We start from the raw sequence: 27,516 nt of genomic DNA, 5'->3' as shown, positions 1-27,516 counted from the left end.
AAGGGTTTGGGTCTGTGTTCACCGATGCAAATTGGTGAGGATTTTTATCAAGCCTTCCCCAGGAAAGGTGGTGTAGTGCTTGGAGGGGGGGGATATTTTGACGGGGAGACATTTCCAAGTGGGCACTTCCCCTGTTCTTTGTGTAACACTTTGGTGGTGGCAGCGTTTAATCTAAGCTGGTAAGAATAAGCTTAGGGGGTATTTCATGCAGGTCCCCACATCTGTACCCTAGAGTTTAGAGTGGGGAAGGAACCTTGACACCTTCCATCAAGGACTCCTTGGACCTTAACTCTAGTTAAGCCCCACTGAATGATTAGTGTAATTCAGAAAATAATAAAAGGAGTACTTGTGGCACCTTAGAGACTAACCAATTTATTTGAGCATGAGCTTTCGTGAGCTACAGCTCACTTCATCGGATGCGGTATGCATCGGTATGCATCCGATGAAGTGAGCTGTAGCTCACGAAAGCTCATGCTCAAATAAATTGGTTAGTCTCTAAGGTGCCACAAGTACTCCTTTTCTTTCTGCGAATACAGACTAACACGGCTGTTACTCTGAAACCTGTCAGAAAATAATCTGGCCCATTATATATTGAGGGTGAAATTCTCCCCCATTGAAGTCAACTTCAAACTCCCATTGAAGTCAATGGGAAAGGGTTTCATCCTTAATATTTTGATACTGTTTTTTGTAATATTAATGTGTTTATTTCCAACCACCATTATATAAAAATTGTGGTACCTGTAGCTCTAGTTAACAGTAATTTTAGTGTCTTGGGCCGCTACACAGTTTGATGTAAACTGCCTTGCATGGGTGGGAGCCAAATGTAAGTGAAGACACTTCCACAGCTAGGTCGATGCAAATGCCTCTCTACACCGACTTAATAACATCACCTCCCTGAGTGGTGCAGAGTCATGGTCCATGTAACTAGGTCAACGAAGTGTCAGTGTTGACATTGTATTACTTACATCGATTGTTACTGGCTTTCAGGAGCTGTCCCATAATGCCCAAGGCTGACACTACAAGCAGGGGTGCTGGAACAATTGTTTTAGTGGGGGTGCTGAGAGTCATTGAACCAACCTGTAAGCCTGTTATATAATAGAAATCAATTCAAGCCCATGACAGCAGCCCCAGCACCCCTAGTTCCAGCACCTATGAATATAAATGATCCTGGTGTCAGCTCACTACTGACCTAAGAAGCCAAGCGTGTGCACATTCCAGCGATTTAATAATTGCAGTGGCTATATGCTGATGTAAATTAAGTTGACAATTTTGTGGAGTAGACATGGCCTTATACATTAGAAGGGTTGCAAATATTTTTGCCACCAGTAATAGGTAGAGACAATGTATGATGCAACCAGCATAACACTTTATTAAAGATTTTGACTGCATTCCACCTATTGTTGTTGTAGCTTATATTTTCAAATATTAAAGTCCAGAATGGTGTATTAGCTTTGGACCGTGCCCAAAGATAAGGGCTTCTGGGAAAGGGTTTCAGCTTCCACGAGTCCAAAGTTTCTTGAAGCAAGGAAGGTCAGTGAAGCGGACAGGTGCCATCTATGAATGGGGGGAGCTCTATAACACTGCTGGGCAGGTGTGGGCGTTTTTTTCACTCTCAGCTCTAGTTCTCTTTGTTGGATCTCTCCTACACGCTCCAGCAGTTGTTCTCCCCCCTTCAGGTAACTGTAGTTTGCTTTCCTCCCACCCCTCGCGGCAAGGGGTAATGAACCATTTGTCTACAATGATTGAGAGGAGAAACGGCTGGAGAGTGGGCAAAGGTCTGGACTCTGCAGCTGGCGATAAACAGTGCCCTGTCATATAACACTGCAAAGGGGGAAACCCGAGAGCGAGAGAGAAGCCAGCGAGCCCTGAGTAGCTGGGAAGTTGCTGCACTTCTTGCAGGGCTAGGAAGAGGGAATGGTCCCCTTCTCCAGGCACGAGGCAGCGTTTAAGTGCCCCACCCCCACCGCACAGACCCCAGTGACGGGCTACGCACAAGCACCGCAACCGAGCTACCAGACGTAGCTGCTGTTGCCACCTGGAGCCTGCTCTCAGATCCGAATCGTGCCCAGCAGCAGCTGCAAGATCCGAATCGTGCCCAGCGGCAGCGCGGGGCGGGGAGCGGCTGGTGCGATGCCCCTCTGCAAAACGAGCAGCTGCCGCCCGGGGTCCGCCCGGGGTGGGGGAGGGGGATTTTGGGAAACCGCCTCCGCAGCCGCGGGCGCAGGGAGCTCACTCACCCAGAGGCCCGCGAAGCCCTCTCGGGAGCCGCACAGCCAGCCGCCCCCGGCCATGGTGCGTGCCCCGGAGCGCGGCGGGGGCTGCGGCCGGCCTGGGCCCTCCTGCGCTGGCTCCGGCCGCCCGCGTGGCTCGCTGGCCAGGGTGGTTAATGTGTGACGAGAGCCCGGGCCTGTTCGCCGAGCAAATGGCCTTCGGGGTTGGGCCTGGACGGACCGGCCCCGAACCCGAGGAGAGTTTGGAGTGGAGGCGGCGTCCCGCCGGGAACGTCCCCCAGAGACTATAAAGGCCTCGGTCCCAAAGGGCAGATACAAGCGCGCGCCCAGCTCCAAATTAGCAGGTTTGGGGGTCAGACTCCACTCCCTGCTCCATTATATCCACCTACCTATCTCCCTGACTGCTGGGGAGCGACAGACCCCGAAACTGCCTAGGATTGGCCCCCAGGGTCAGATTTCCAAGGCTAACCTCACAGCCCAGAGCAAGCTGTATCAATTTCACTAATTAACACTAATGACCCCTTTTAGGTCTGTGTACACTGGAAAGCTATAGCAGCATAGGAATGTCGGTTCGAGCCCAGGGTGTGGAAAAACCACACCTCTGAATGACTTTGCTGTGCTACATTAACCCCTGTGTAGATACAACTATGTCAATGGAAGGGGGCATCTAGCAACTAGTTAACTTCATTCAGCAACCTGGTGTTTCTACACCAAAACCCTCTTCTGTTGGTGTTGGCTCTGTCTATGATACAAAGCTCTGCAGGTATAATCTCTGCGGTGTAGACATACCCTTAATTAACTCAGGAAGGAATCAAACTAAATTGCTCTAAAGCACCGTTAATCTGAAATCCATGGAGGTTGCGCTGATTAAACTAAATCAGTTTCTAAGGGATTGTCTACTACACTTAATATGCTACAGCTGTGCACTGTAGCACTTCAGTGTAGACATTGCTATGCTGATGGTTTTTGAATGTTATAATTCTTGACATCTGATTTGTGTCCATTTATTCTTTTAGGTAGAGACTATCTGGTCTGGCCAAATCAGATGTCAAGAATTATAACATTCAAAAACCAGTCGGAGAACACTTCAATCTCTCTGGTCACTCGATTACAGACCTAAAAGTGGCAATTCTTCAACAAAAAACCTTCAAAAACAGACTCCAACAGAGACCGCTGAATTGGAATTAATTTTCAAACTGGACGCCATTACATTAGGCTTGAATAAAGACTGGGAGTGAATGTATCATTACACAAAGTAAAACTATTTCCCCATGTTTATTCCCCCCGCCCCCCTTCTTGTCAACTGCTAGAAATGGTTCACATTGATTATCACTACAATTTTTTTTTCCCCACCTCTCCTGCTGGTAATAGCTCACCTTACTTGATCACTCTCCTTACAGAGTGTATGGTAACACCCATTGTTTCATGTTCTGTGTGTATATAAAATCTCCCCACTGTATTTTCCACTGCATGCATCTGATGAAGTGAGCTGTAGTTCAGGAAAGTTTATGCTCAAATAAATCTGTTAGTCTCTCAGTTGCCACTAGTCCTCCTTTTCTTTTTGGGGATATACTAGGATCCTGGGGTGGAGGGGGATAGGGCCGATTAGGGGATGGGGATGGGGCCGAGTCCGGGATCTCAGGCGTGGGAGCCCTCCAGGCCAGCAGATGGCAGCAGGCTGCGGTTTCAGCTCCTACTCCGCGGCCCTTCGGGCCCTCTCCGCGAGCCGCCTGTCGCAGGGCCGGAGAGCCCGGCTGCGGGGCGTGTGTCGGCGGCGCTCTGGTCCCGGCGCGCGTGGGCCGCCGGCAGGGGGGCGGGATGCGGCGGGGCTGGGCGGCCGCGCTCTGCTGGGCCCTGTGCTGGGCCCTGGCGCGGGGCTCCGAGGACATCGTGGTGGGCTGCGGGGGCTTCGTCAAGTCCGACGTGGAGATCAGCTACTCCCTGATCGAGGTGAGCCGCCCGGGTCCCCGTCTCCGGGGCGCCCTCTGGGGCCTTCCCTGCCTGAGCCCCCCCCACAAGGGAGCCTTCCCCCCAGGGATCCTCCTCGCCCCCCAGCCGGGACCCCTCCCATAAGGGAACCCCCCCGCAGCCGGCCTCACCCCCAGGCGGGGTCATTCCTCCCGGCTGTGAGGTTCCCCCAGGGACCCCCGAGGCGCCCCTATGCCCAGCCGTGTGCCCCGTACTTCCCTAGCGGGAATCCTCCCCCACGTCCCCGGTTCTCCTCAGTTCCGGGGTCCCTCTCCTCGGAGCCCGGCTCGGAGAGCAGCTGGCACATGCCTTCCCCTTTGCCCCACTCTCCGGGCAGCCAGGCCTCCGCGGGGGGCAGCAGGGTCCGCCCGTTGCCTGGGGTTGTGTGTGTCACGCTGGAGAGCCTGTATCTGAACTCGCCCAGAGCTGGAGGGCAGCTGGTTCAGGCCCATTTGTGGTTCGAATGGTGGATTTCATCTGCCCATCGAGGTTTTTCCAAGGTCACCCAGCGCCCCTGTGTCAGCGCCTTCCGTGTAAAATGGTCCCAAAGTTGTTCCTCTCCCGAGTTAGCGTTAGGGTGTTTTGGGAAGTTGGAGGATGCTGGTGCGTTTGGAAGGATTGTTACGATTCTTTTTTAAATGGGCTTCGTTGTCTTTAAATCCCATGTGTTTCTGCTGTCTTTAAGGTCCATCATGTGTTGCGGAGAATTGTGTGGGTTTTAAATCGCCGTTTAAAGAGAGGCTGTCAACTTAAAAATCAAACTTTGCCTGAATGTTTTTGCCCACCATAGTTAGTAAGACCTAACCTTGTTTGAACTGACAGACTACAGAGAGAATTTTTTTTCCCATTTTGTGCATTTGACAGCTTTTTGTGTTTAGCAGGGTTTGTTGTTTTCCCCTGAATAGTCAGTTAATTAATTTCCATTTTGTTTGTCAGTTTTGTATCACAGTGGGGGGGAGGGAGGGGGAGAGAGAGAGAGCAATTAAAAAAAACTCAAAACCCTAGGAAATTGTGATTGTAAAATCACAAAAGAGATTGCATGGGAATTTGTGGATTTGTGTGAAACTACTTTAACTATTTTTTTTATGTTGGCTAGATTTCACGTTGACAGTATTCCTTTAATGTATTTTCCTTCTAAGCTGGGTTCTTTTAAAAACATTCATCCATTTTTTCCCAAGTCTGAGATTCACCTTTTTGTGTGATTTTTATTTATTTTTTTTCCCCCTGTAAATTTTCCCTCTCTTATCCCCAGGGAACTGTGCAATGGTTTTGTGGTGCAAAATCCACTGGGAATTCCTCTTTCAGATTTCACTTACATGTATATTTTTCAGAGACAACTTTTCATCTTTTTCTGTTTCTTGTAGATTAAATTATATACAAAGCATGGGACTCTGAAATACCAAACAGATTGTGCCCCAAATAATGGCTACTTCATGATTCCCTTGTATGATAAGGTAAGAAGCCAGAGCTGTTGTGCTCTCTCTGCCATGCAGTAACATAACGGGCTAATTTAACATTCAGTCCTGTTTGCAGAATGAAATGTCTTTTTAGAGTTTGATGCAAAGTTACACTGGGAAAGCTGATGCTTACATTCGGAAAAAAAAATGGAAATCAGCCTCAAATGTTCTAATAATAGCTTAATGTTTTTTAAAAAATTTAAATTAAATTATCTAAATTAACAAAAAATACCCCCCTTTTCCTCATAACTTGAAGGCTTTCAGATTTCCAGTGTTTAGGCCCTAATCCTACAATGAGCACTGCACAGGTAAACCCCTGAGTGCCTGTCATACCCTGTTGACTTCAGTGGGGTTCTACATGGATATATGGGTCTATCTGCATGGAGCTCATGGCAGGACTGTGGTCTTAGTATCTTCCATAGGCCTCCTGGGGGTACTGTCACTGAAATGGAAGTCCCTGTTGAGAGAGGCCCCTGACCTATTTCCTGAATGGTGATACTCAAGCAGGCACAGGGATTTTGAAAATAATGCTTTGGATTTTTTAATGTGTTCTTAAATACTCTCTGCAACATTGAAACTGTGCACTGAATGTTTTTCTTTAAGCTAGCTGATTCCATTTAAATCAACAGATCCTCGTTATGCTCTTTTTCTAGGGGGATTTTGTTCTTAAGATTGAGCCACCTCTTGGCTGGAGTTTTGGTGAGTACTTGGTCTGCTGTAGAAATGGTGCAATTGCACATGCAGCTGTTCCACTGCCTCCTTTAGACTGGCTCTGATTTGTAGGCTGGAAAAAGCAATTGTTTCAAATGAGCTAAGCTCTACTTAGGTATGTCCTAGTTATGGTTTAAATGTCTAAAATGTACCTTTCTGTGAAAATTAGTTTGGTTTCATCCCAATCCTTATTGTTCACATAACAAAAACCACCAACTGGACATTCTGGTCACCTGTATAGGCTAAGCCTAGTACTGCTTTAGGAGGTTGGGGTTTTGGATGGAAATTAGAATGGTCAGGGGAATAGGGTATTTTTATTTTTGGGTGGTTTGCCTTGGCTAGGGATTAGGCTGCTGGATTTGTTATATTTTGCATTGGTTGAAATGCATGGACTGTATAGGCCCGACTCTCAGAAATGCTGAGTGCCCATCAATTAACTGAGGTCAATAGGAGCTGTGGATGCTCTGTACTTTTGAAAATCAGACCATGTCTTTTTTTAAAGAGTCAGAAATGTCTAGAGGTTGGGATAGGAGCTTCTTATTTATATAAAAATAAATGGTAATAGGGCAGTTTTGAGTGCATTGGCAGAAATAGTGACCATTTTAGAGTGTTTGTGGCATCTTGAATGTGTTCAGTGTGTCCTGAAACTCTTTTAAAGCTTAACTGTAGAAAGAGGGGACTACGGAACAGCAACACATAACGTGTTTTTTAGTTCTAGTTTATAAAGTTGTTACTCTTCCTGCTTCTGGGAAGAAAAATTTCCCAGAAGACACTGAGATCTTTCATTTTATAGAATTAAGGTGCATGGAGTTTTGGAGCTTGTAATGGAAGTTTGAATGAGCTGTGGGTGAGGGAAGGGGTTCATGAGGCTCTTACTATGGGCCTTGCTTTGGGGTGGTTACTGCTATGGACTCCTTCAAATGTTGAAAATGGCTGCTGCAATATTGGCACTCCAGTGAAACACTGAATTGTAGGTTGAAGAAAGAACATAGAAACTAGCATTAAGGATTTTCAGTAAACAAAATAAAACATGCACATTGACTTTAACTGTATTCCATTGAAGAAACGTAAGTTGCTAGGTGGGAGAGGGAAGAAGACCTACTAGCTTGATTCTAATGTGCCTGTGAGGTGGATATTTTCAAGGCAACTTCAAGTGGTTGACAGTGGCGGGTCTTTATATTCTAGCACCTCTCTAATTAGAAAGTTTTATGACTTCATTATTCAGTCTCTTGTTTCTGAGAAGCCAACCCTTTAAATGATTTGCTTTTTAAAGAAGCTTACAACATTTCAGTAAATACAATCAAACAGTAAAAGTAGTGTACGAAATAATGAGGCTATTCACTCATTTGCCCGGGGAAAGTAACTTTTTGATTGGTGAGTCAAACATCTGTAGTTTTTTCACATGGTAAGGGTTGGCAAGCTGATATTGGGCTTGGGCTAGTAAATTTCCATTATGATTCTGCAAAGCTGCAGTAAAATAGACCCACAATTCCCATGTCACTAATGTAGTTTGCGATTTCATTTTTTTTTTTTTCCAGAGCCAACTAGTGTGGACATCCACGTGGATGGTGTTAATGACATTTGCACAAAAGGAGGAGATATTAACTTTGTGTTTATAGGGTTTTCTGTGACTGGAAAGGTTAGACTCCTTTTATGTTCTTTTGCCATATCTCAGTTTAACAATGCATGTCTATTTCATAGGAGCAGTACACTGCTGCTTGGCAAGTTACTGTTTGTGCCTCTTGACAGGTTCTCAGCAAGGGTCAAACATTAGGTCCTGCAGGAGTCCAGGTTGTACTGAGAAATCCTGGTACTGAAGTAAATATACAAGCTACTGTGACCCAAGCTGGAGGAAAGTGAGTTTTGTGTGCGCACGCGATCGATTAAGTTTATACTGTATTAGTAGATTTGGGAACAAAATATTTTAAATTATTTGGGATTCTTGCTAATGATTTTGGTTTTTTGCTTAAATATATTTTCTAATGTATGCCAATATCTGGTTGTTCTGTGAATGTGCTGGAAATGCTGAGAAAAAATAACATTTCATGTTGCACAGGTTTGCTTTTTTCAAAGTGCTTCCTGGAGAATATGAAATCTTTGCATCTCATCCTACCTGGATGTTGAAAGAGGTTAGTGCCCAGAAAGCACTGGTAAAAGAGAGGTGACTTTTGGCTTATTGCTGGGGTATATCGATTAGTGCACCACTCTGTTTTAAGTAATTAGGAATGAACATGAGAGAAGATCTGAATCAGTGAAAGAAGTTTAGATCAATGTTTTTTGTAAATTTCACTTAGAGGGTGGTGGGAAATGGCCTTGTCAGGCTGGGCTTGAAAGGTACAGGGCTAGCAGGCTGAATGACTATGCATAATGAAAAGTGCATGTGCAGAGCCTGCACCTTCCTACTTGTATTTGTAAACAGAAAGTTTGCAGTCCAGTCTGATGTTGAGATCACCAGTGGTGACCAGGCCTTTGTAGTAGTGACAGTTACTTCCCATGGACTTATGTCCATCCCAATCTCCCGTTAAAGCAACTTAATGGTGGTTTTTCAGCGGGGTCCTTTGTCTGACACATTGCTTGTTGCTGTGTTGTCATCTTCACCCTGAATAACGATGCTGTGGATTAGAAATCCTTTCTGAATATTATGTATGTAATTGCATCATTGTTTAGCTGTCTTACTTTTGTTTAATGTTGTTGTGTCTTAGTGGTAGTTATAAAAGGCATCCTATTATTATTATTTGATTGCAATGTATCGGCTTCTACATTTCAGGCAAACACAATGGTGAGAGTGACCAATTCCAATGCCTATGCTGCTGGCCCTCTAGTTGTTGCTGGCTACAATGTTTCAGGCTCTGTGCGGAGTGATGGGGAACCCATGAAAGGGGTCATGTTTCTTCTTTTCTCCTCCTCAGTCACCAAAGAGGTAGTGTAAGATCAGACACATTGTATTCGTAATAAGGATGTGAATGGAGAACATTTGTAGTCTGATAATGAATAATGCTCCTTTAATTATTCTTTTGCAAAAAGGCCCTGATTTTATGCATAAGTCTGCATGTGCTTAACTTTTCTCGCATGAGCTCAGTGAGACTGAGCATGTGCGTGAGCTCTAAGGTTGCAGTACATACAAAACTAAGTGTTTGTGTTTATGTCAGAGTCGTAAGATTTTTGTTGGGACGGCAGGGAGGGGGATTTAACCCCCTACATTTTTCTTAAGTCATATTTGTCCAGTTATCTGTCTCTGCATGCTAAGCTCTGGGTGACAAATCTTGGGTTTCTCCAGCAATGCAAAAGCTCCACAGGGGTCAGGAAAGAACTTCTAGCACAGCATTGTGCAGTGCTACGGTTTTCCATCTTTCTGTGAAGCATCAGATCTTAGCCTCAATTGGAGGCAGGATACCACACTTGATGGACCTTGATCTCATCTGGTATGGCAACTCCAACACCACCCTCTTCCCTCCCCCGGTAGCATAGGACTAGGAAAACTTATGTTCTGGTTCAGAAAGCATTTGTTCTTAAGTGTTTATTTTCAAGTGCTTATCACTCTTCAGGGAGAAAAAAACCAAAATGCACCTCTAGCCTAAAATATTAATCCTGTCTACAGTATTACAGATAGTACTGTACAGACATGCAGTGCAGCTGTTAGATATTGAATTTCTTGATTCTTTTGCCTTTAAACTTGCTAGTATATCATTTCATTTATGTAGTTTTCTCTGGTGTGTACACACTTTCAAACTCTGCCCCTAAAGCCACGCACAATTCTCCTGCCACATTTAAACATTTCCCTCCCCCCCCCCCCAAAAAAAAGTGTGCACAAGAACTTGGGGTGCAAATTTGCAGTTTTAATTTTAGAGGCTGCTTTTGAAAATCTATCCCTTTGTATGAAGTGTAACTGTTTTTCTCCACTCAGGAGGATACAGAATGTATGGGAGAAAGAAATAATATTGCTTTTTATTTGCACAGGATATTATGGGCTGCAACATTTCTCCAGTTGATGGGTTCCAAGCAAGAGACGAGTCTCTTTACTATCTGTGCAATGTTATATCAAAAGAGGACGGATCTTTCACCTTCCTGTCTTTACCAAGTGGGGAATACACTGTGGTAGGTAACTAGAAAGTTCATCGCTTTTTTGTACACTAGATTGCTGTTGGGTTTCTTATTTTTTCTAAACCAGAATTCATAATTTTATAGCTGCCAAAACAGTGCTAATGGAAGCTTTCTAAATTGGATGAAATAGCTGGAAAAGAGCTGTGCAGTGTAAAAAGTTGGGCGCTGAAGTAAGTTGGGGTGGAAGAGCTATGTGGTGGTATTTCTGAGGCTGATGAAGCCAATCAAGTTCTCATCTGGATAGCTCAGCTGGTCACAGACCACCCCTGAAGCTTGGACTGGGCTGGAAAGCTGCAGATAGTCGCTGCTGGATTGCATCCCTAAAGTTCTCTTCTTTAGTTCACTCACAACTCCTAATAAACATATTCACTCTCAGCCAGGGAGGAAAAGTCCTTGCAAGTCTTCTAATTAGGTCTCATGCTAGGCCTGGTATAGAGCATTTTGGCATTGCAATCTGTAAAATGCTTGGACTGCACCATGTATCCATTCCCTTACCTTTTTCTAGTGGTGTAGAGGCACCTGCAGTTGTGATTGCACTAACACTGTACTTTCCTGTCAGGACATATAAGTGAGGCAGCTGCATCAGTGCATTTGATCCTCCCATTGTAATCCCAAAGCATCCCTGCCCCACTGACCAGCGATTGTTCTGACAAGCATCTGTCACCTGCCAAGCCTCTCCCCTCCGGGGTGAACTAAGCCATGAGCAGTCACGTGACTTGGGTGAGGTATCCAGGGAGTCGGTGACAGAGGTGAAAAATAGGATGCAGAAGTCCTGGCTGGTTCCCTCCTCTCACCACTAGAAAGTGCGGAAATCCAGTCTTTATCCAAACCCTGGCAAATCTTCAGTGCCTCTCTGATTTTTGTCCACCCAGATAACTTCTTGAAAAGCTGTCGGACTGACGACTAGGACAAGATCCATCCTAACCTGAGGGCAAACAGTGAGGAAACGACCCCCTTCTGTATTTCCTCTTTACAATGGCTGCTTGCTTTGTAGCTGGGTGTGTTAGCAGGAAACAGCAAGCATAGTATTCCCACAGTATTCTTGCCAGCAAGTTAAAGAAGTGTGGGCTGGATGAATGGACTATAAGGTGGATAGAAAGCTGGCTAGATTGTCGGGCTCAACTGGTAGTGATCAATGGCTCCATGTCTAGTTGGCAGCTGGTATCAAGTGGAGTGCCCCAGGGGTTGGTCCTGGGGCCGGTTTTGTTCAATATCTTCATAAATGATCTGGAGGATGGTGTGGATTGCACCCTCAGCAAGTTTGCAGATGACACTAAACTGGGAGGAGTGGTAGATACACTGGAGGGTAGGGATAGGATACAGAGGGACCTAGACAAATTGGAGGATTGGGCCAAAAGAAATCTGATGAGGTTCAACAAGGACAAGTGCAGAGTCCTGCACTTAGGACGGAAGAATCCCATGCACCGCTACAGACTAGGGACTGAATGGCTCGGCAGCAGGTCTGCAGAAAAGGACCTCGGGGTTACAGTGGACGAGAAGTTGGATATGAGTCGACAGTGTGCCCTTGTTGCCAAGAAGGCCAATGGCATTTTGGGATGTATAAGTAGGGGCATTGCCAGCAGATCGAGCGACGTGATCGTTCCCCTCTATTCGACACTGGTGAAGCTTCATCTAGGAGTACTGTGTCCAGTTTTGGGCCCCACACTACAAGAAGGATGTGGAAAAATTGGAAAGAGTCCCGTGGAGGGCAACTCTCACAAGTCTTGGGAGACAGGCCAGTCCTTGCCTACAGACAGCCCCACAACCTGAAGCAAATACTCACCAACAACCACATACCACACAACAGAACCACTAACCCAGGAACTTATCCTTGCAACAAAGCCCGTTGCCAATTGTGCCCACATATCTATTCAGGGGACACCATCACAGGGCCTAATAACATCAGCCACACTATCAGAGGCTCGTTCACCTGCACATCCACCAATGTGATATATGCCATCATGTGCCAGCAATGCCCCTCTGCCATGTACATTGGTCAAACTGGACAGTCTCTACGTAAAAGAATAAATGGACACAAATCAGATGTCAAGAATTATAACATTCATAAACCAGTCGGAGAACACTTCAATCTCTCTGGTCACGCAATCACAGACATGAAGGTCGCTATCTTAAAACAAAAAAACTTCAAATCCAGACTCCAGCGAGAAACTGCTAAATTGGAATTCATTTGCAAATTGGATACTATTAATTTATGCTTAAATAGAGACTGGGATTGGCTAAGTCATTATGCAAGGTAGCCTGTTTCCTCTTGTTTTTTCCTACCCTCCCCCCCCCCAGATGTTCTGGTTTAACTTGGATTTAAACTTGGAGAGTGGTCAGTTTAGATGAGCTATTACCAGCAGGAGAGTGAGTTTGTGTGTGTATGGGGGTGGGGGGGATGTGAGAAAACCTGGATTTATGCAGGAAATAGCCCGACTTGATTATGTAAAGAGTTGTCACTTTGGATGGGCTAGCACCAGCAGGAGAGTGAATTTGTGTGGGGGGGTGGAGGGTGAGAAAACCTGGATTTGTGCTGGAAATGGCCCACCTGTTGATCACTTTAGATAAGCTATTACCAGCAGGACAGTGGGGTGGGAGGAGGTATTGTTTCATATTCTCTGTGTATATATAAAGTCTGCTGCAGTTTCCACGGTATGCATCTGATGAAGTGAGCTGTAGCTCACGAAAGCTCATGCTCAAATAAATTGGTTAGTCTCTAAGGTGCCACAAGTACTCCTTTTCTTTTTTTAAAAATGATTATGGGACTGGAACACATGACTTACGAGGAGAGGCTGAGGGAACTGGGGATGTTTAGTCTTCAGAAGAGAAGAATGAGGGGGGATTTGATAGCTGCTTTCAACTACCTGAAAAGGGGTTCCAAAGAGGATGGATCTAAACTGTTCTCAGTGGTAGCAGATAACAGAACAAGGAGTAATGGTCTCAAGTTGCAGTGGGGGAGATTTAGGTTGGATATTAGGAAAAACTTTTTGACTATGAGGGTGGTGAAACACTGGAATGCATTACCTAGGGAGGTGGTGGAATCTCCTTCCATAGAAGTTTTTAAGGTCAGGCTTGACAAAGCCCTGGCTGGGATGATTTAGTCGGGGATCGGTCCTGCTTTGAGCAGGGGGTTGGACTAGATGACCTCCTGAGGTCCCTTCCAACCTTGATATTCTATGATTCTATGAAGCAGTTGCAATGAGGCAATCTTCTCAGTGTGTGCTGTAATTCGTCCTCTGCACAAGACACCAGGACTACCAGTGAAAATATTTTGGCTTGAATGCCAGCTTTTAAATACCTAAGAACAGAGTATAACATTTATATAACCATTTGTATTTGCTGTTCTTGACTGTGTGGACAACGCTTACCAATTCCCTGCCATGTGTGATTGCGTGTGAGTCTTACAATGAAGCTTGGGTTGCCTGATTTAATTTCTCCTCTATTATGCTTAAATATAAGACTGCCACACCAAAAAAATTCTGAAAGGTTAACTCATTCCATGCCACCATCCCTCTGAATTATTTCTCCAGCAAATTTTCAACTCCATTTCAGAAAGGCAACAAGGGGTGCCAGCTTTGTGCAGCATAACTTTGTCTAATGTGCCACATAGGACACAATGCCTTGATTATACCACAGCTACATAGGACTCAAAGAAATTTATCTTCTTCCAGATACCATTCTACAGGGGAGAGAGAATTACCTTTGATGTTGCTCCATCTAGACTGGACTTCTTGGTAGAACATGACAGTCTGAAAATTGAGGTAAGGGGTTAATTTCAGATATTTACAGAGAAAAACTTCCCTGTAGAGTTATACCTATAACAACTGAATTTGTTTTAGTAGAAAGCAGATTTGTTCCACCAGAGTTTTCTTCCTAATGATCAGTGTTAAGCAAATTCCTAATGCATGTTTGGGTAGGTAGCAAACTGTAGAGCATGTAATCTGATAATGGGGAGGATCAGGCACATTTCGTGTCCCAACGCTCTGACATGGTGTTTTGACACTTGAGGCTGGTTTTAAAGAAAAAAGCAAAATTGGGAAAATAATCCTACAGATCAGTGAACTTGTCCTCTCCCTTTTGCAACTGCACAGTAACCTTTTAAATTGGTTGTGTGAGCTCCTTAGATGGTAAACTCTTTGGACAGGGACTGTCATTTTGTTTGGTGTTTGTACAGAGCGTAGCGTAGTGAGTCCTATTCCATGACTTAGAGGCACTACAATAGTAAAAGAATGAACTGAAAACCATCCTGCTCCTGCAGCTGTTGATATAAGTTGCTTTGATTTTGATCTGAATTTATGTAGCAAACACATCAGAGAGATTTAGTTCTAAAAGTGAAAATAATTTTTTTTTCTAGATTCCCTGTGTTAGGACATACAGAACAGATTGTTTTTAACTATAAATGTACAGCCAAACACTGTTATATGGTGGATACAAATGTTAAGCTATTTTTTTTTCCTCCCCAACAGCCTGTTTTCCATGTAATGGGCTTCTCGGTCACAGGCAGAGTATTGAATGGCCCTGAAGGAGAAGGTGTTGCTGATGCTATTGTGACACTGAATGACCAAATTAAAGGTGCACAGTGATCTTGATTTGTGGTGCTATGGGGAAGTCTAAACTATGGGAATAGGGCCTGAGATTGAACTAAAGACTAGAGGGCAATAAGATACTTTCATTGTGGTTTATTTGGCAAGTTAAAGGGATTTTCAGTCGCTGGATTAATTCTCCATTTGCGGTCTGTTGTTATCGTATTGTTTTGCTTTTTTAAAGCTTTGTCACAATTTCTCTTGTGACACTTGCCAAATCAAGGACAGAGCTGTAAGACATAGAAACAAAAGCTGTGTTAGTAAGAAACCCTTTAACTATTTCTTGCCACACAATGCTCGTTAAAAGTAACCTGGAGCTTTGAAGGCCATTTCAGAATTTTTTATTAATGCAGACAAGAAAATACACTTTACACACTTTTTCCTCACTGTCTTGTCTTTTTGTTACAGTAAAAACAAAAGCTGATGGCTCTTTCCGCTTCGAAAACATAACAACAGGCACATACACTATTCATGCACAGAAAGAGCACCTCTTCTTTGATACCATTACAGTGAAAATTGCACCGAACACACCACAGCTGGCTGACATCATAGCAACAGGGTGAGTACGATGTTAAGGGTAGAAATGTGAATCGATTTAAAAAAAAAAAAAAACAACCCAAATCTTTAATAGACAGGTTTAGATTTTCAAAGTTTTGAGTGCATGACCTGTAGTACCAGAGGCATAGATACTGCTTAGCATTGTGCGAACAATTGAGCTGTTGTAACCAAAGAGAAGTGTGTTCAGTGTTTAGTTTTGGGAAACACTTATCTTATTATGGGATGGTGCAGTTCAATTTAAAACATACATGTTAGGCAGTAACTGCATGGTGACTCCATTAAGAATAAAGTTGATTATACAGTAACTTGCATTAATGCTACTGGATTCTCTTGTGGTAACTAAGAGGAGTGCACTGCACTGAACATCTGTCTCTCCAACTTAGTGATATTTCTTTTTTAATGGGGTTTGAATGCACATGTTTTACATGGGATCTGTGTGTTCAGGCTAATGGATGGCAATCTCATTTGTAGATTCAGTGTGTGTGGTCAGATCTCGGTAACTCGCTTCCCTGACACAATCAAACAGTTCAATAAATACAAGATAATCATGATGCCACAAGACAAGGACAAAGCATCTTTGGTTACAACAGAGACTGACCCTCATGGAGCGTTTTGTTTTAAGGCAAAATCGGGTACATACAGCATCCAGGTGAGAGCAAGCTTCAGTTTCTCCTTTTCCCGTGAAAAGCCAGGTTATTTTCTAGACACTAAAATATTGACTTTTTTGGGATGTTTTATTTTGTGTTTAAGAAGCTGAAAAGGTGTCTTCCCCAGTCCTTTTATCCCCTTTACACTGGGGAAAACAATGTTTGCTGTATTCTAATGGAGTTGAAGTTCCTGTGGTCCTTTTTGCTTACAGCTGGTAAAAGTAGGAGACCAGACTACACAGGATGCATGTTGTTTTTTATCTGTCTTTGGTTTGAAATCCTGTCTGCCACTCCTTGTCCTGTTATATTGCCGTGTGAGTGAGAGTTGTCAGACAGCTTGTTGCATCTGCCTCTTCCTGCTCTCTATGGCCTTCTCCACACTGGTGATGGTGTGTAGGGTATGTGTAGCTACGTGCATCAGCGTAAGGCTCTGGCAGCAGGGAGGCAGTGGGGAAAGGCTCCAGCAGCTCCCTGATTTCACTTTGACAGGGAAAGGCTTCAGCAGCGGGACATAACACTGCTAAATATAGTGGTTTAGCTGTGAGAGGCACTGCTTGGGTGTGCAGAGAGCTGCGTAGGGTACATATCCTAAGGTTTTGGTACGGCTTTACTTGCCGAAGCAGTACCTCACTGTCTACACTGCTATTTATACCTGTTCTGGGGGAGAGCAGTGTATGTACTCTACACACCAGCATAAGTGTAGACATAGCCTAAGCATCTGCTTGCAACTAAGGCTGACGCACACCGTGATTCCCTTCCAGCTGAGAGCTCGGGAACTTGCAGCTGTTTCCCACTGGAAAAGGATTAGGAAACATGCTATAAGGAGATGGTTGGAGACTCATAGGTATAGGCTGCCCTAGTCCTCACAGAGTTGACACTTACCAAAGTGGTGGTTCCTATCAGTTGCCACTTGTGGGATTGGCAGGTCATCAGGACTGAACTGTTGGGAGGGTTCCTGGCGCACAGGTATTCCAGACGCTTTTAGGAGGCAGCTAGACTGGATAGTGTAAGAAAGAGGAAGCTTTCTTCCAAGCGTTTTCCCCAGGGTATGACCTCCCTCTCTCTTATCTGTGTCTCTGTAGAACTGTATATTTGTCGTAGTGACCAGATAATCCTGAAAAGCAAATGTACCGAACAGCAAGTTCTGTTTTCTCTGAGATGTACAGTACATTTCCAGCCACTAACCCCTGAAAAATGAATTGTGTGCAGTACAATTACTGAAGCATTTAAATAAAAGCCTCTGGTGCTGTGATGTACCCTGCAGGTAATCGTTCCGGAGGCTGAAAGCAGAGCAGGACTTGCTTTGAAACCCAAAATGTTCCCTGTGACGGTTGCAGACAGGCCAGTGATGGATGTGACCTTTTCTCAATTTCTAGCATCAGTTTCAGGGAAAATCTCCTGTTTGGGTAAGACCTGCCTTGAAAGTAAAAGCATGGGTGGTGACTTTTTAGCAGCATACATGGTCAGTGTGATATCCCTGCACCTGAGCAGAACATGAGCATTGTTGTAATCAGTACTAGTTACCAATCTGCAGGCAGGGCTAACCCAGGTAAATGATGACTTCTTACTGTTTGGCGCCAGGGGGTGCTTCGTGTTGTGCAAAACACTGATGGAGATAATCTCTGCTCTGAAGACCTTACAGTCCAATAAGACTCCTCTTTGATGGGCCATTGGGGTGTCTTGCATTAGTAAAGTTATGTATGTACTTAAGTGTGTGCAGGATCAGGGGCTCTTTGTCTATGTGTCCTGTACTGCACCAAACACACTGCCAGCACTAATTAGTTTATCTTTTACCTTCTGTAGCCCCACCAGTTGATAGATGATAATAAGTCTTGATTGCAGGTGTGTATCTTTCCGGTGCAAGGATAGTGTATTGAATGTAAATGCTGCCACAACAACAAACTTCACAAATAGTTACTTGTACACATGAGTGTTTGTAGGATCAAGGCCTAAGCCACCGACAAGCGTACTTACAGAGTACACAGTTGTTAGACTGTGTCCCTGTTCCTCCCAGCGAGGTCCCTCAAGTTGCACATGGTGTCCTGAGATTCCCCTTAAATCCCCCTCTCCTCCCCTCTTTCCCCCCCATCCCTCCAACTTCAGCAACTTCATCAGAAAGGACTGGGGTCAGAACTCTGTGGAATTGGTCATAGTCGCACCTAAATTGTTCCCCATGGCCTTCCCCAGGGACTGACCATTCTGTCTCGGCAGTGTTTCTAGGCCCTGCAACTTGTGTATAGAGGCTGAACCCAGGAGTCTAATCTGGGCCTCTGCTTGTCAGCTCCCAGTAGATCAAAAGCTGGTCCCCAAGAATATATTGTGGTTTAATGAACTAAAACTTTCTCAAAAATACAGCAAAGATCTGGTAAATGAGTGCCCAAGAAATAATCCCCTTAAAAGATTAATTTCCTGAAGTTATAGTGCTCAGAAAGTGAAAAACGGGTTTGGTTTGCAAACTAGAAGTCATTATAATTCCTTTGTCTGTCTTGCTTGTTTTCACAGACTCCTGTGGTGATCTGATGGTGGCTCTGCAGTCTGTGAGCCGCCAGGGAGAAAAGCGCAACCTCCAGCTCTCTGCCAAGATGGACTCTGTGGCTTTCACATTTGAGAATGTGCTACCTGGCAAATACAAAAGTAGGGATTAGAGAGAATTTCTCAATACGCTAGTTCAGTAACTAAATTTGTAACTGTAATCTGCTTCCTTTCCTTAAACTGGCTCTAGTCCTTAAACTGGCTGTACTACAGTATTTGCCTCACAAGTCAGATATACGATGTTTGAGAGTAGTTGGAAAATATTACAAATAAATATCCTCAACTTTTCTTGCCGTTTTTATCCAACCCTGAAATCAATCTACAATCAAAGACCCATGGGCTCTGGGAATTATACATGCAGGTCTGGGTCTTTAGCTGGTGTAAATCAAAAGGCCATTGACTTAAATGTAGCTATGCCAAAACTGATAGCATTGATCAGGCCCTAATTCTTCCACCTGTCACTCTCCCAACTCCTGTAGTGATTGAGTGACTATCATTAACAGTGTTTTAGAAACCCTTACCAGGCCACCGTAAAACGTTTGCTCTCTGATATTTCCCTCTTAAACCTGGCACTGAAACGTAGTCTTATAAGGAGAGATTTTCAAAGGATCGCAGCTCCTCTGGGCACCTTTCACAGTGTCACACCCACAATGAGATCAGGACATTGGAACAGCTTGGAGGTTTTGCTGTTCAGTTTTTCAGTTGCAAAATGTGCTTGGATTAGCAGTGATGCTGCATGGCTATGTGCTGCTGGTTAGGTTGCCCCAAACCTATTGTCACATCTCTGGGCAAGTTTTTGTTGGGGAGCAGAGTCATATGAGACATCCATGCAACAAGGACAACCTTTGTTCCCACCATTATAAATCACAAAGAGTTTCTCTGTCGTGCATGTTTTCTAGTAAGCATTGTACATGAAGACTGGTGCTGGAAGAATAAATCTTTGGAGCTGGAAGTTCTGGAGGAAGATGTGTCTGGAATAGAATTCAGGCAGACTGGGTATATGCTGAGGTGTTCTCTTTCCCATGCAATTACACTGGTATGTACGTGACACATTCGCTTACGTTTTCTTACAAACACAGTTTAACACAGTCTGACGTGTATGCAGTTTGGAATCTCTGCAGTTATTCTCCTGTTTGAAAGCTCTGTCCAACACATTTCACAGGTGTTAGAGTATTAGGTAGACTTGTGTGAGGGTCACTGTGGAAAGTGGAAGCCCCCTGCCCTTTGCAAATAGCAGCAGCTGAGGTCTGCATTAACCCATTCTCTTTTGATCACCGATCTACAAGCACACTATCAGAGAGCTTGGGTTTCAGTGGGGAGCGAACCGATCAAGGCTTTTGCAAAGTGGGTGGTAAAGTTTTCCCAAAAAGTACACCATGGTCCTATGGCTAGAGCGGCCACATTTTGGAGGTTCTAGGGACTCTAGGATATGGTTACATTGACTTGGGTCTGTGCACTTCAGTGTGGATGCCAGATCCCTAGGTTTGAGCATGAGTTAGAAAAGGCTTAATGTAGGGTTAAAATACAATGTAGATGATGCTCAAGTCCAGGGTTCCCTAACCATGGGTCCACTGACTTGAGTCCCACTAACCCTGGGTTTACATTGTAGTGTAGACATACCCATAGTTGCAGCGCAGGAATGGGAGTCAGGAGATCTGAGTTCTGTTCCCAGCTATGCTACTGACTTCATATGTGACAGTGGCAAATGATCTCTCTTCCTGTCACTGCCCCTCTCCCCGGGATTGTAAAATAAGGACGATATTTAATTCACAAGAGTATTTAGGTTTAGAGCTCTTTGAGATTTGCCTCACAGCATTTGTAAAGGGCTTAGAGATCTTTGGTTGGAAACTGTTGTAAAAGTGCTATAATTAGTATTTGCCATGTAAATACTGTTGTGTTGGTACCTGCTGATAATCTTTTGTATTGGGGTCCCTCATTCAGGAATTTTACCAGGATGGAAATGGACCAGAGAATGTTGGTGTTTATAACCTGTCCAAAGGAGTTAACCGATTCTGTCTTTCAAAACCAGGTAGCTTCTTTATAATGTTGATTTTAAAACATTGCTGGAAGTTTAACATTTTTTTAAGGCAACTAATCTTCTGGGGTCTCTCAAATCTCTGAGGGGTGTTTGCTGTAGTCCTGTTCATATAGAAATACATTGTAAGGCTGATGAAGTCTCTCATACTATTTAGTTCTTCAGTTAGGGGTAGTGTGTTCTTCACAAACAAATTGAGGTCAGAAACTTTCATTGAATTGGATCAGAAGCACCGATCTTTGACCATTTACATTTAGCAGGCTAAAGGTTCATATATTTTGTTCATAACTGGGCTTTCCCTTACTAGAATGTGACATCACAAATCCCATAGGTCTCATTGCAATCCAGGGTTCCTTCTGGGATAGGTTTGAAATAGAAGATACCAAAAATTTTTCAAAGCAGAAAAGGAACTTCAGAAAGTTTGAATTAAAGCTTTTTTGTGCTGAATGCCCCAATAGCCTGATTAGTAGGGACATCAACACACAACTCTGGGTTTAACTCATTGTTGGGCCTTGATCTTCAGTTGTCTTATTGATACTGCAGTGGTCAGTAACCAGTTGGAGACTGGTCACCTTAATGGGTTACAAGTAACCCTGTTCAGTTTGCATCCACACAAGTATCACAACAGAATGTGCATGTCCCCACCTGCCATGCTGCCTAATTTTGTTTGTATCAGTGTAGTCTGGGAAAATCTGGGAACTAGCCCATAGTGCCTCTCTAGTGACTGATATTCAAGTGAGATAAAACAATTTGTTAGTGCCCATAGAAGGGGTTTCGCTGATTTAACTAACTGCTTTAAATGGTGCAATTTTGGCTATAAGCTGTCCTTAGAATTCTGCTGAATATTAACATAAAAAACTTCAGTCTTTTCAGTGCTTCTGTCTTTGACTCTTCAGGTGTGTATGAAGTGACCCCACGTTCCTGTCACCGGTTTGAGCACGAGTACTACATTTATGACACGTAAGAACAAATGTTACCCAATGTATTTGACATGTATCTTCCATAATACGCTTTCAAGATGCTTTCCTCACCAGGGACTTCATCAAATCAAAGCTTAAAATGTTGACAGAGAGTAATTTTAACCAGTAGAGGGAGTCCTATCACAACAATGTTCGAAAGAGGCGAGACACATTCATGTTCATTAGATATGGCCAAAAACTTGCCTCATCCATATTTTAAAACTAGTAAGCTTTCAAAATGTTTTTGTCATTTTAAACTGATATTTTTTACAGCTTTGTTTCTCTGAATAATGATTTTTTTTTTCTTTGTAACAAACATCAAAATGGCTTTTTACATAGAACATTGATCACTTGTCAGGATTGGCATGCAAAAGATTTGTAACAAAGTGCACGAGAAGATGAATTGCGCTCTGTGTAACTACCCATAGTGTTGTGACTAAATTCCAGCCGTGGTAGTTACATTCTACCTCCATTGCTTTTGCCTGCTGTCTTTATTGAATAAAGTATTCACCTTAAACTGCTGTTGTGTAGTGGTGAGCTACCTGAGCTGATTGTGCCTGGCTGGTGGGTGGAGTAGTTTTACTCTTGTATTCCACTCGCATCCAGAGATACTAACCAAGAGCGGGACACCATTGTGCGAACGCATAGCGGGAGACCTTGGTTCCAAGAGCATATAGTTGAAATAGACGAGACAGACAAAGATTGGAAGGAGGAGCAGAGGCCCAGAGTGAGGCAGTGACTTGCCCAAGGTTATAGAACAGATCAGTGACAGCACTGTGAATAGACTTCCAGACCAGTGTCCTATTAGCTAGACCTCATTGCCTTTCCTATATTAACTTGTATTCCTAAGTTTGTAAAGTGCATGGGACTTTTGGGGGAAAATTCAGCTAAATGAGATGCTTTTTTTTCAGTTTTTTAAAAGGGGAAGATACTTAGTTCACCTCTTTGCTGCTTTGATTTTCAGGTCTTCTCCCACTATTCTGACACTCACTGCAGTTCGACACCATGTCCTGGGAACAATAACAACAGATAAACTGATGGAGGTGACTGTTACAATTAAGTAAGAACAGAGAAATCTTGGGGTAAAAAAAGGACATCTATTGCATAAAGTTTTATTCAGCTTTTTAATACTGCATTCTCTAGCACAGCAGCGTGACTGACTGCTTCTTGAGTGATCCCACTTTTAGCCACAGAATTCTTGAGTGGCAGGTCGTGCTGTGTGCTTGGGATTCTCTATGGATGTATAAGTGTTTATTGATGCATGTTTTGAACGTTATCTCCTGATTTCCATTTAGCCCCTTTATACTTATTTATACCAGGGTGTAAAAAACCTGGATTATGTTTTTCCAAGAATTCATATTTTTAGTGACTTGCCCCTTAGCTGGAATCTAAAGGGGAATTGACATATTAGCCTGTTCTGAACTCTAATCCTGGGATCTGTTTTTCTCTTTTAATACTTCAAAGAGAGAGTCTTCTGTTTTAGAGGTCTGTTACTGATGTAAAGAGGGCTATAAAAAGAGAACCATGCAGAGTGATTACACACTAATGTGCCCATTTATGTTCAGCTAAACACACAGTGCACAAGGGAGCACTGATTTGTGAACACTGGTAATTGTTTGAGGTGCCAGATCTGGCTGGATGAGGCTGCTAATGATCAGAGCTTTACCAGAGCTTTGCTGATATTCACATGTTCTAGACTGGGGTTCTTAGGCTTTCTTATAGTATGGAAATCATCTTAACAGAGAGTGCTTTTCCCTGCAGGGCCCCACCTCTCTTAGTATAACAAGTCTGTGGCAGCTATAGCAACTACTAACTTGGAAAAGTAACAGCAAAGAATTGTTAGCTTTTTAAAATACAGTTCTTAGCAGCCACAAACAAGGAGATACAATACCATGCAACCAGCCAGCTTGCCATAGACCACCGGCAAGTGCTCTGCAGACTGCTGCTGGTCCACAGAACACGTCTGCTCTAGTCTGTTCCAAGCTTTCTGGCGAAAGTGCCTTTTATGAAATGAAGGAGAACATGTCCCAGATCTTAAAAGGACAGTTCTTATGTTAAAAACCATCTCTTTGTTTTAACAATTCCTACTTCCTGGGATCTGAAGCATGGGCAAGACTACTATAATGGAACTAAATGTAAAAGAAGGAATTGACTTTTCACAGTTACGGTTTGCTTTTTACTATGTACATTTTCTTCAGCTTGGAAAATAAAAGTAGACTAGCCAGCTCAGCTTTCAGGTTCAAGCTCATTTTCCACGAGGGAATGATCATATAGTGCTGTGTCTAGTTCTAAAGCACCACCATATGCACCCAGAATGCTGTACAAATGTTAATGCTACAGTGTTTGGGATTCAGATGCTGCAGGGGATTGTATTGTTTAAATATATAGTGCACGCATATATTGTCTAAATAGAAACGTTTCTATTGATCTTAATTTCTGCCAAGTTTGTTTTCACAACTTGAACAGGGGGCCAAACTTGACTTGAAACGTTGTTTATGAAGACTAGTTACTTGAAGTTATTGGAGCATAATGACGAAGTGGGTATTCACCCACGAAAGCTTATACTCCAATATGTCTGTTAGTCTATAAAGTGCCACAGGACTCTTTGCTGCTTTTATAGATCCAGACTAACATAGCTACCTCTCTGATGCTGGAAGTTACTGTCCTTCAGCATCAGCATTTGGTCCCCTTGATTTTAGTTTTGTAGCTATTTTGCCCATGCACGCTTTGCACCTCTAAGCAGGGCTCTCACTAAGGTTTTTAAAGTTTCAGAGCACTGGCAAATGAAATATGAGCTCTCACAGGCTTGCATTTATTCTGTGTAACTGAGCTGCTATGGTCAAGTAGCTTCAAAATGTGAAGCCTCAATCTTTCCCCATTCTAGAGTAAACCAGGCAATTTTTCTCTAGGCCAAGTTGGTGGTAAGCTTTCTGTGTCTTCTGTGAACATGCATGTCTAGGACTCGCTGGCTGGTATGCGGGAGGGAAGTTGGTTCTGCTTTTGAAGTTGCTTTCGTTTTGCTTGCACTTGGAATAGGTAGGAGCATCAAAGGAGGATGGATAAAGAAAATGAGGGAACTGGAGAGATTTGAGCAATATGGAACAAGGAGAGAGGCGTGTGTAATTGCAGACGTAACAAGCACATGGCCTCAATTCCAAAGAGACTGTTTCGTTTTTCTATTTCCACTTTCAGGTCTTCAATTGACAGTGAACCTGACTTAGTTCTAGGACCCCTGAAGTCACTGCAAGAGTTGCGTAGAGAGCAACAGCTGGCAGAAATTGAGGCTCGCAGACAGGAGAGAGAAAAGAAGGGTCTGGAAGAGGAAGGAACAAAGCCACCAGTACAAGAAATGGTGGAGGAACTTCAAGGGCCATTCTCATATGAATTTTCATATTGGGCAAGGTACTATGGCACACAGATGAGCAGCACCATTTTCTTGGTGCTATTATCTAATGTTATCCAACTTGCATCCTCCCACACTGTGTGTGCACCACTGTCATCTGGGTGGAACATGTCCAAGCTACTTAAGTGCCTGTGGTAATGTTCTGTGGCTGCAGCCTAAAGAGGAAATTGTACGACAGTGTCGGTGTTTAATAGCTTACCGTTAGTTGATTTTTCTAAAGTCTCTTGATGGGCATTATAATCACTAGGCAGTGTTATGAGAGCTGCTAATTTTGGTCTTGTTTGAGTTGTCTAGGTCTGGAGAGAAAATCACTGTGACACCTTCATCAAAAGAGCTGCTTTTCTATCCACCCTCTGTGGAAACAATTGTCAGTGGAGGTAAATATGTGTAGTATAGTAAAAAAATGTACAAGGTATAGCCAAGTCACGTTCCCACAGACCGATTTATAAACTGTTGTTCTAGGGTTGTTCTGGCATTACATAGCCCCTTTTAATTGCAGCACAGTTTCTGTATGGCCTAATTTCACTTACTGAACATTGAAAATGTTAGTGTTTGAGCTACAGGTTCATAAAGAGAGATGTTGTTCCTTCAGGAGTCCTTGTTCCTACCCAGTAGGCGCCATAACAATATCAATAATAATAAATTGAAAAAAATGGGTGCAAGTTGTGTTGTAAGGTAGGGTTCCTAAAGCAATAGCTGAATGTCCAGGTCTTTTTCTTTCTTTATACGGATGAGGAGAGAATACATCTGTAGTGGAATGGACTTTAGCTTTTGATCGTGATTAGATCTATCAATTAGCTATTGATAGATTTTTATTCTGTTTCTATTTTTTCCTTCATCTTACAGTTCAACTGGCAAATCTCAGTTTCTGTTGCCAGAGATTGTTTGTAATGAATTAATAAAAAATAGTCCTCATGAAACAAATCCGTTTATAATATCATTGCCATCTACAGGTAGTTTGCAGTACAGTTACAAATTCTCTGCCTAGGCCCAATATGCCATGGGTTCTTAGGTGAATAGCTTCTGATATTTGATACCTCCAAGAAAGTGTTGGACTGCCTCTGTGTCTCATATACATTTGAATGCTGTCGCAGGCTGCACTGTTTTTGATTCTTGCACACAAATGGGTTTAGACTCTTTTTTCCAGATAATGTTGTTCTTAATGTGGCATGAGGTGTCTCCCTCCCTCATGCTGCCTCCTCCCCACCTCCCCCAAACAATAAATGCTTGCCAAGCTTTGAAATACTAAAGTCACTTGTGGGTGTATTATGGCCTTTTGATTCCTCTCCAAGCCTGTATAATACACAGTGCTTTATCTAAGAGTTAATCTAGTAAATCTAGAACTTCAGAGTTGGGTACATTTGGGTTAAGTTTTGAAATTCAGTTGACTGATTTGAGCATGGGCAATGTTAATAGATTCTAAGGCCAGAAGGGACCTTGACGATCATCTGGTTTGACCCCCTGCATAACTCAAGCCAAAGAACCTCAGGCAGTGACTTCTGTTGATGTTGAGATATTGCTGTTACTGTCTGTTTTCTTTCCTTTCCAAGAAAGCTGCCCTGGGAAACTGATAGAGATTCATGGAAAGGCAGGCTTATTTTTGGAAGGGCAGATTCATCCTGAGTTGGAAGGCGTTGAGATTATCATTGGTGAAAAGGGAGTGACTTCACCCCTCATCACAGTTTTCACTGATGACAGAGGTGCCTATAGGTAAATAGCACAATTGTTTGTGTCTTTTGGGTTGTCCTAGTTTGAATGCTGTGGGGACTATAAAATTGAAACTGTGTGTGTGTGTAGTATTTGAATGCTTCTTGGTAGTTTTTTTTTTTTTCTTTTTAACTGGTTCTTGTTTCCTTTTTACTTGCAGTGTTGGCCCACTCCACAGTGACTTAGAATATACCATTACTGCACAGAAAGAAGGGTTTGTTTTGACTGAAGTAGAGGGAACAGTTGGGGACTTCAAAGCTTTTGCTCTTGCTGGAGTGACTTTTGAGGTAATGTTCTTCACACTTCAAGTTCCTCACAAGAGAGTATGCAGTCAGAGCCTCGAGAGCAAAAAACCCAAATGCAGATGCAGAGAAATAATTGTGGGGTATGGGCAGATTTTGCCCTGGGATGATTTTGGTGTCACTAATCAGTGGAACAAATCTCCCTGGTGGACTGACTTGCCATGCCGAAATTATATTGCATGTATTACAGTGAAGGTGTTAGAATCGCTTACAAAATACTGGCTTTGTGTGTTTTCCTAATTTAGGCCATTGTTTTCATCACTACTTTGATACTGTCAGTAATTTCCTGATGGTGTTAATGCCTTATGAAGTAAATTGCAGA

At 43.4% G+C, this 27,516-nt stretch overlaps 2 protein-coding genes and 1 long non-coding RNA gene across 4 annotated transcripts in view; 2 read left to right on the top strand and 1 right to left on the bottom strand.

The window, feature by feature from the left end:
* Positions 1-2,392, bottom strand: part of ABCC6 (ATP binding cassette subfamily C member 6) — a 47,864-nt gene extending 45,472 nt beyond the window's left edge. For both annotated transcript variants that reach the window (XM_048865659.2, XM_048865660.2), the window contains exon 1: positions 2,238-2,392. In XM_048865659.2, the coding sequence (XP_048721616.2) occupies positions 2,238-2,291 (54 nt within the window). In that variant the 5' untranslated portion in view covers positions 2,292-2,392. The remainder of the gene's footprint in view (positions 1-2,237) is intronic.
* On the top strand, positions 1,556-3,767 carry LOC142073333 (uncharacterized). The gene is made up of 2 exons (XR_012670151.1): positions 1,556-1,676; positions 3,248-3,767. It is a non-coding gene; the product is annotated as an uncharacterized LOC142073333 (long non-coding RNA).
* Positions 3,768-4,027: 260 nt separating this feature from the next.
* LOC125643643 (BOS complex subunit NOMO1) overlaps positions 4,028-27,516 on the top strand; it is a 33,718-nt gene continuing 10,229 nt past the window's right edge. The window contains exons 1-22 of the mRNA XM_048866642.2: positions 4,028-4,181; positions 5,564-5,653; positions 6,310-6,355; positions 7,906-8,006; positions 8,117-8,223; positions 8,424-8,496; positions 9,135-9,287; positions 10,325-10,462; positions 14,140-14,229; positions 14,935-15,040; positions 15,460-15,610; positions 16,081-16,258; positions 17,521-17,662; positions 18,759-18,890; positions 19,688-19,824; positions 20,730-20,817; positions 21,720-21,783; positions 22,747-22,842; positions 24,975-25,184; positions 25,480-25,562; positions 26,736-26,895; positions 27,053-27,179. Coding sequence (XP_048722599.1) covers positions 4,050-4,181; positions 5,564-5,653; positions 6,310-6,355; positions 7,906-8,006; positions 8,117-8,223; positions 8,424-8,496; positions 9,135-9,287; positions 10,325-10,462; positions 14,140-14,229; positions 14,935-15,040; positions 15,460-15,610; positions 16,081-16,258; positions 17,521-17,662; positions 18,759-18,890; positions 19,688-19,824; positions 20,730-20,817; positions 21,720-21,783; positions 22,747-22,842; positions 24,975-25,184; positions 25,480-25,562; positions 26,736-26,895; positions 27,053-27,179 — 2,604 coding nt within the window. The 5' untranslated portion in view covers positions 4,028-4,049. The remainder of the gene's footprint in view (positions 4,182-5,563; positions 5,654-6,309; positions 6,356-7,905; positions 8,007-8,116; positions 8,224-8,423; positions 8,497-9,134; positions 9,288-10,324; positions 10,463-14,139; positions 14,230-14,934; positions 15,041-15,459; positions 15,611-16,080; positions 16,259-17,520; positions 17,663-18,758; positions 18,891-19,687; positions 19,825-20,729; positions 20,818-21,719; positions 21,784-22,746; positions 22,843-24,974; positions 25,185-25,479; positions 25,563-26,735; positions 26,896-27,052; positions 27,180-27,516) is intronic.

The sequence above is a fragment of the Caretta caretta genome, chromosome 10 (assembly GCF_965140235.1).
Source record: "Caretta caretta isolate rCarCar2 chromosome 10, rCarCar1.hap1, whole genome shotgun sequence".
Lineage (NCBI taxonomy): Eukaryota > Metazoa > Chordata > Testudines > Cheloniidae > Caretta > Caretta caretta.
The sequence above is the reverse complement of the archived record's forward strand: the minus strand, read 5'-3'. Positions and strand labels throughout refer to the sequence as shown.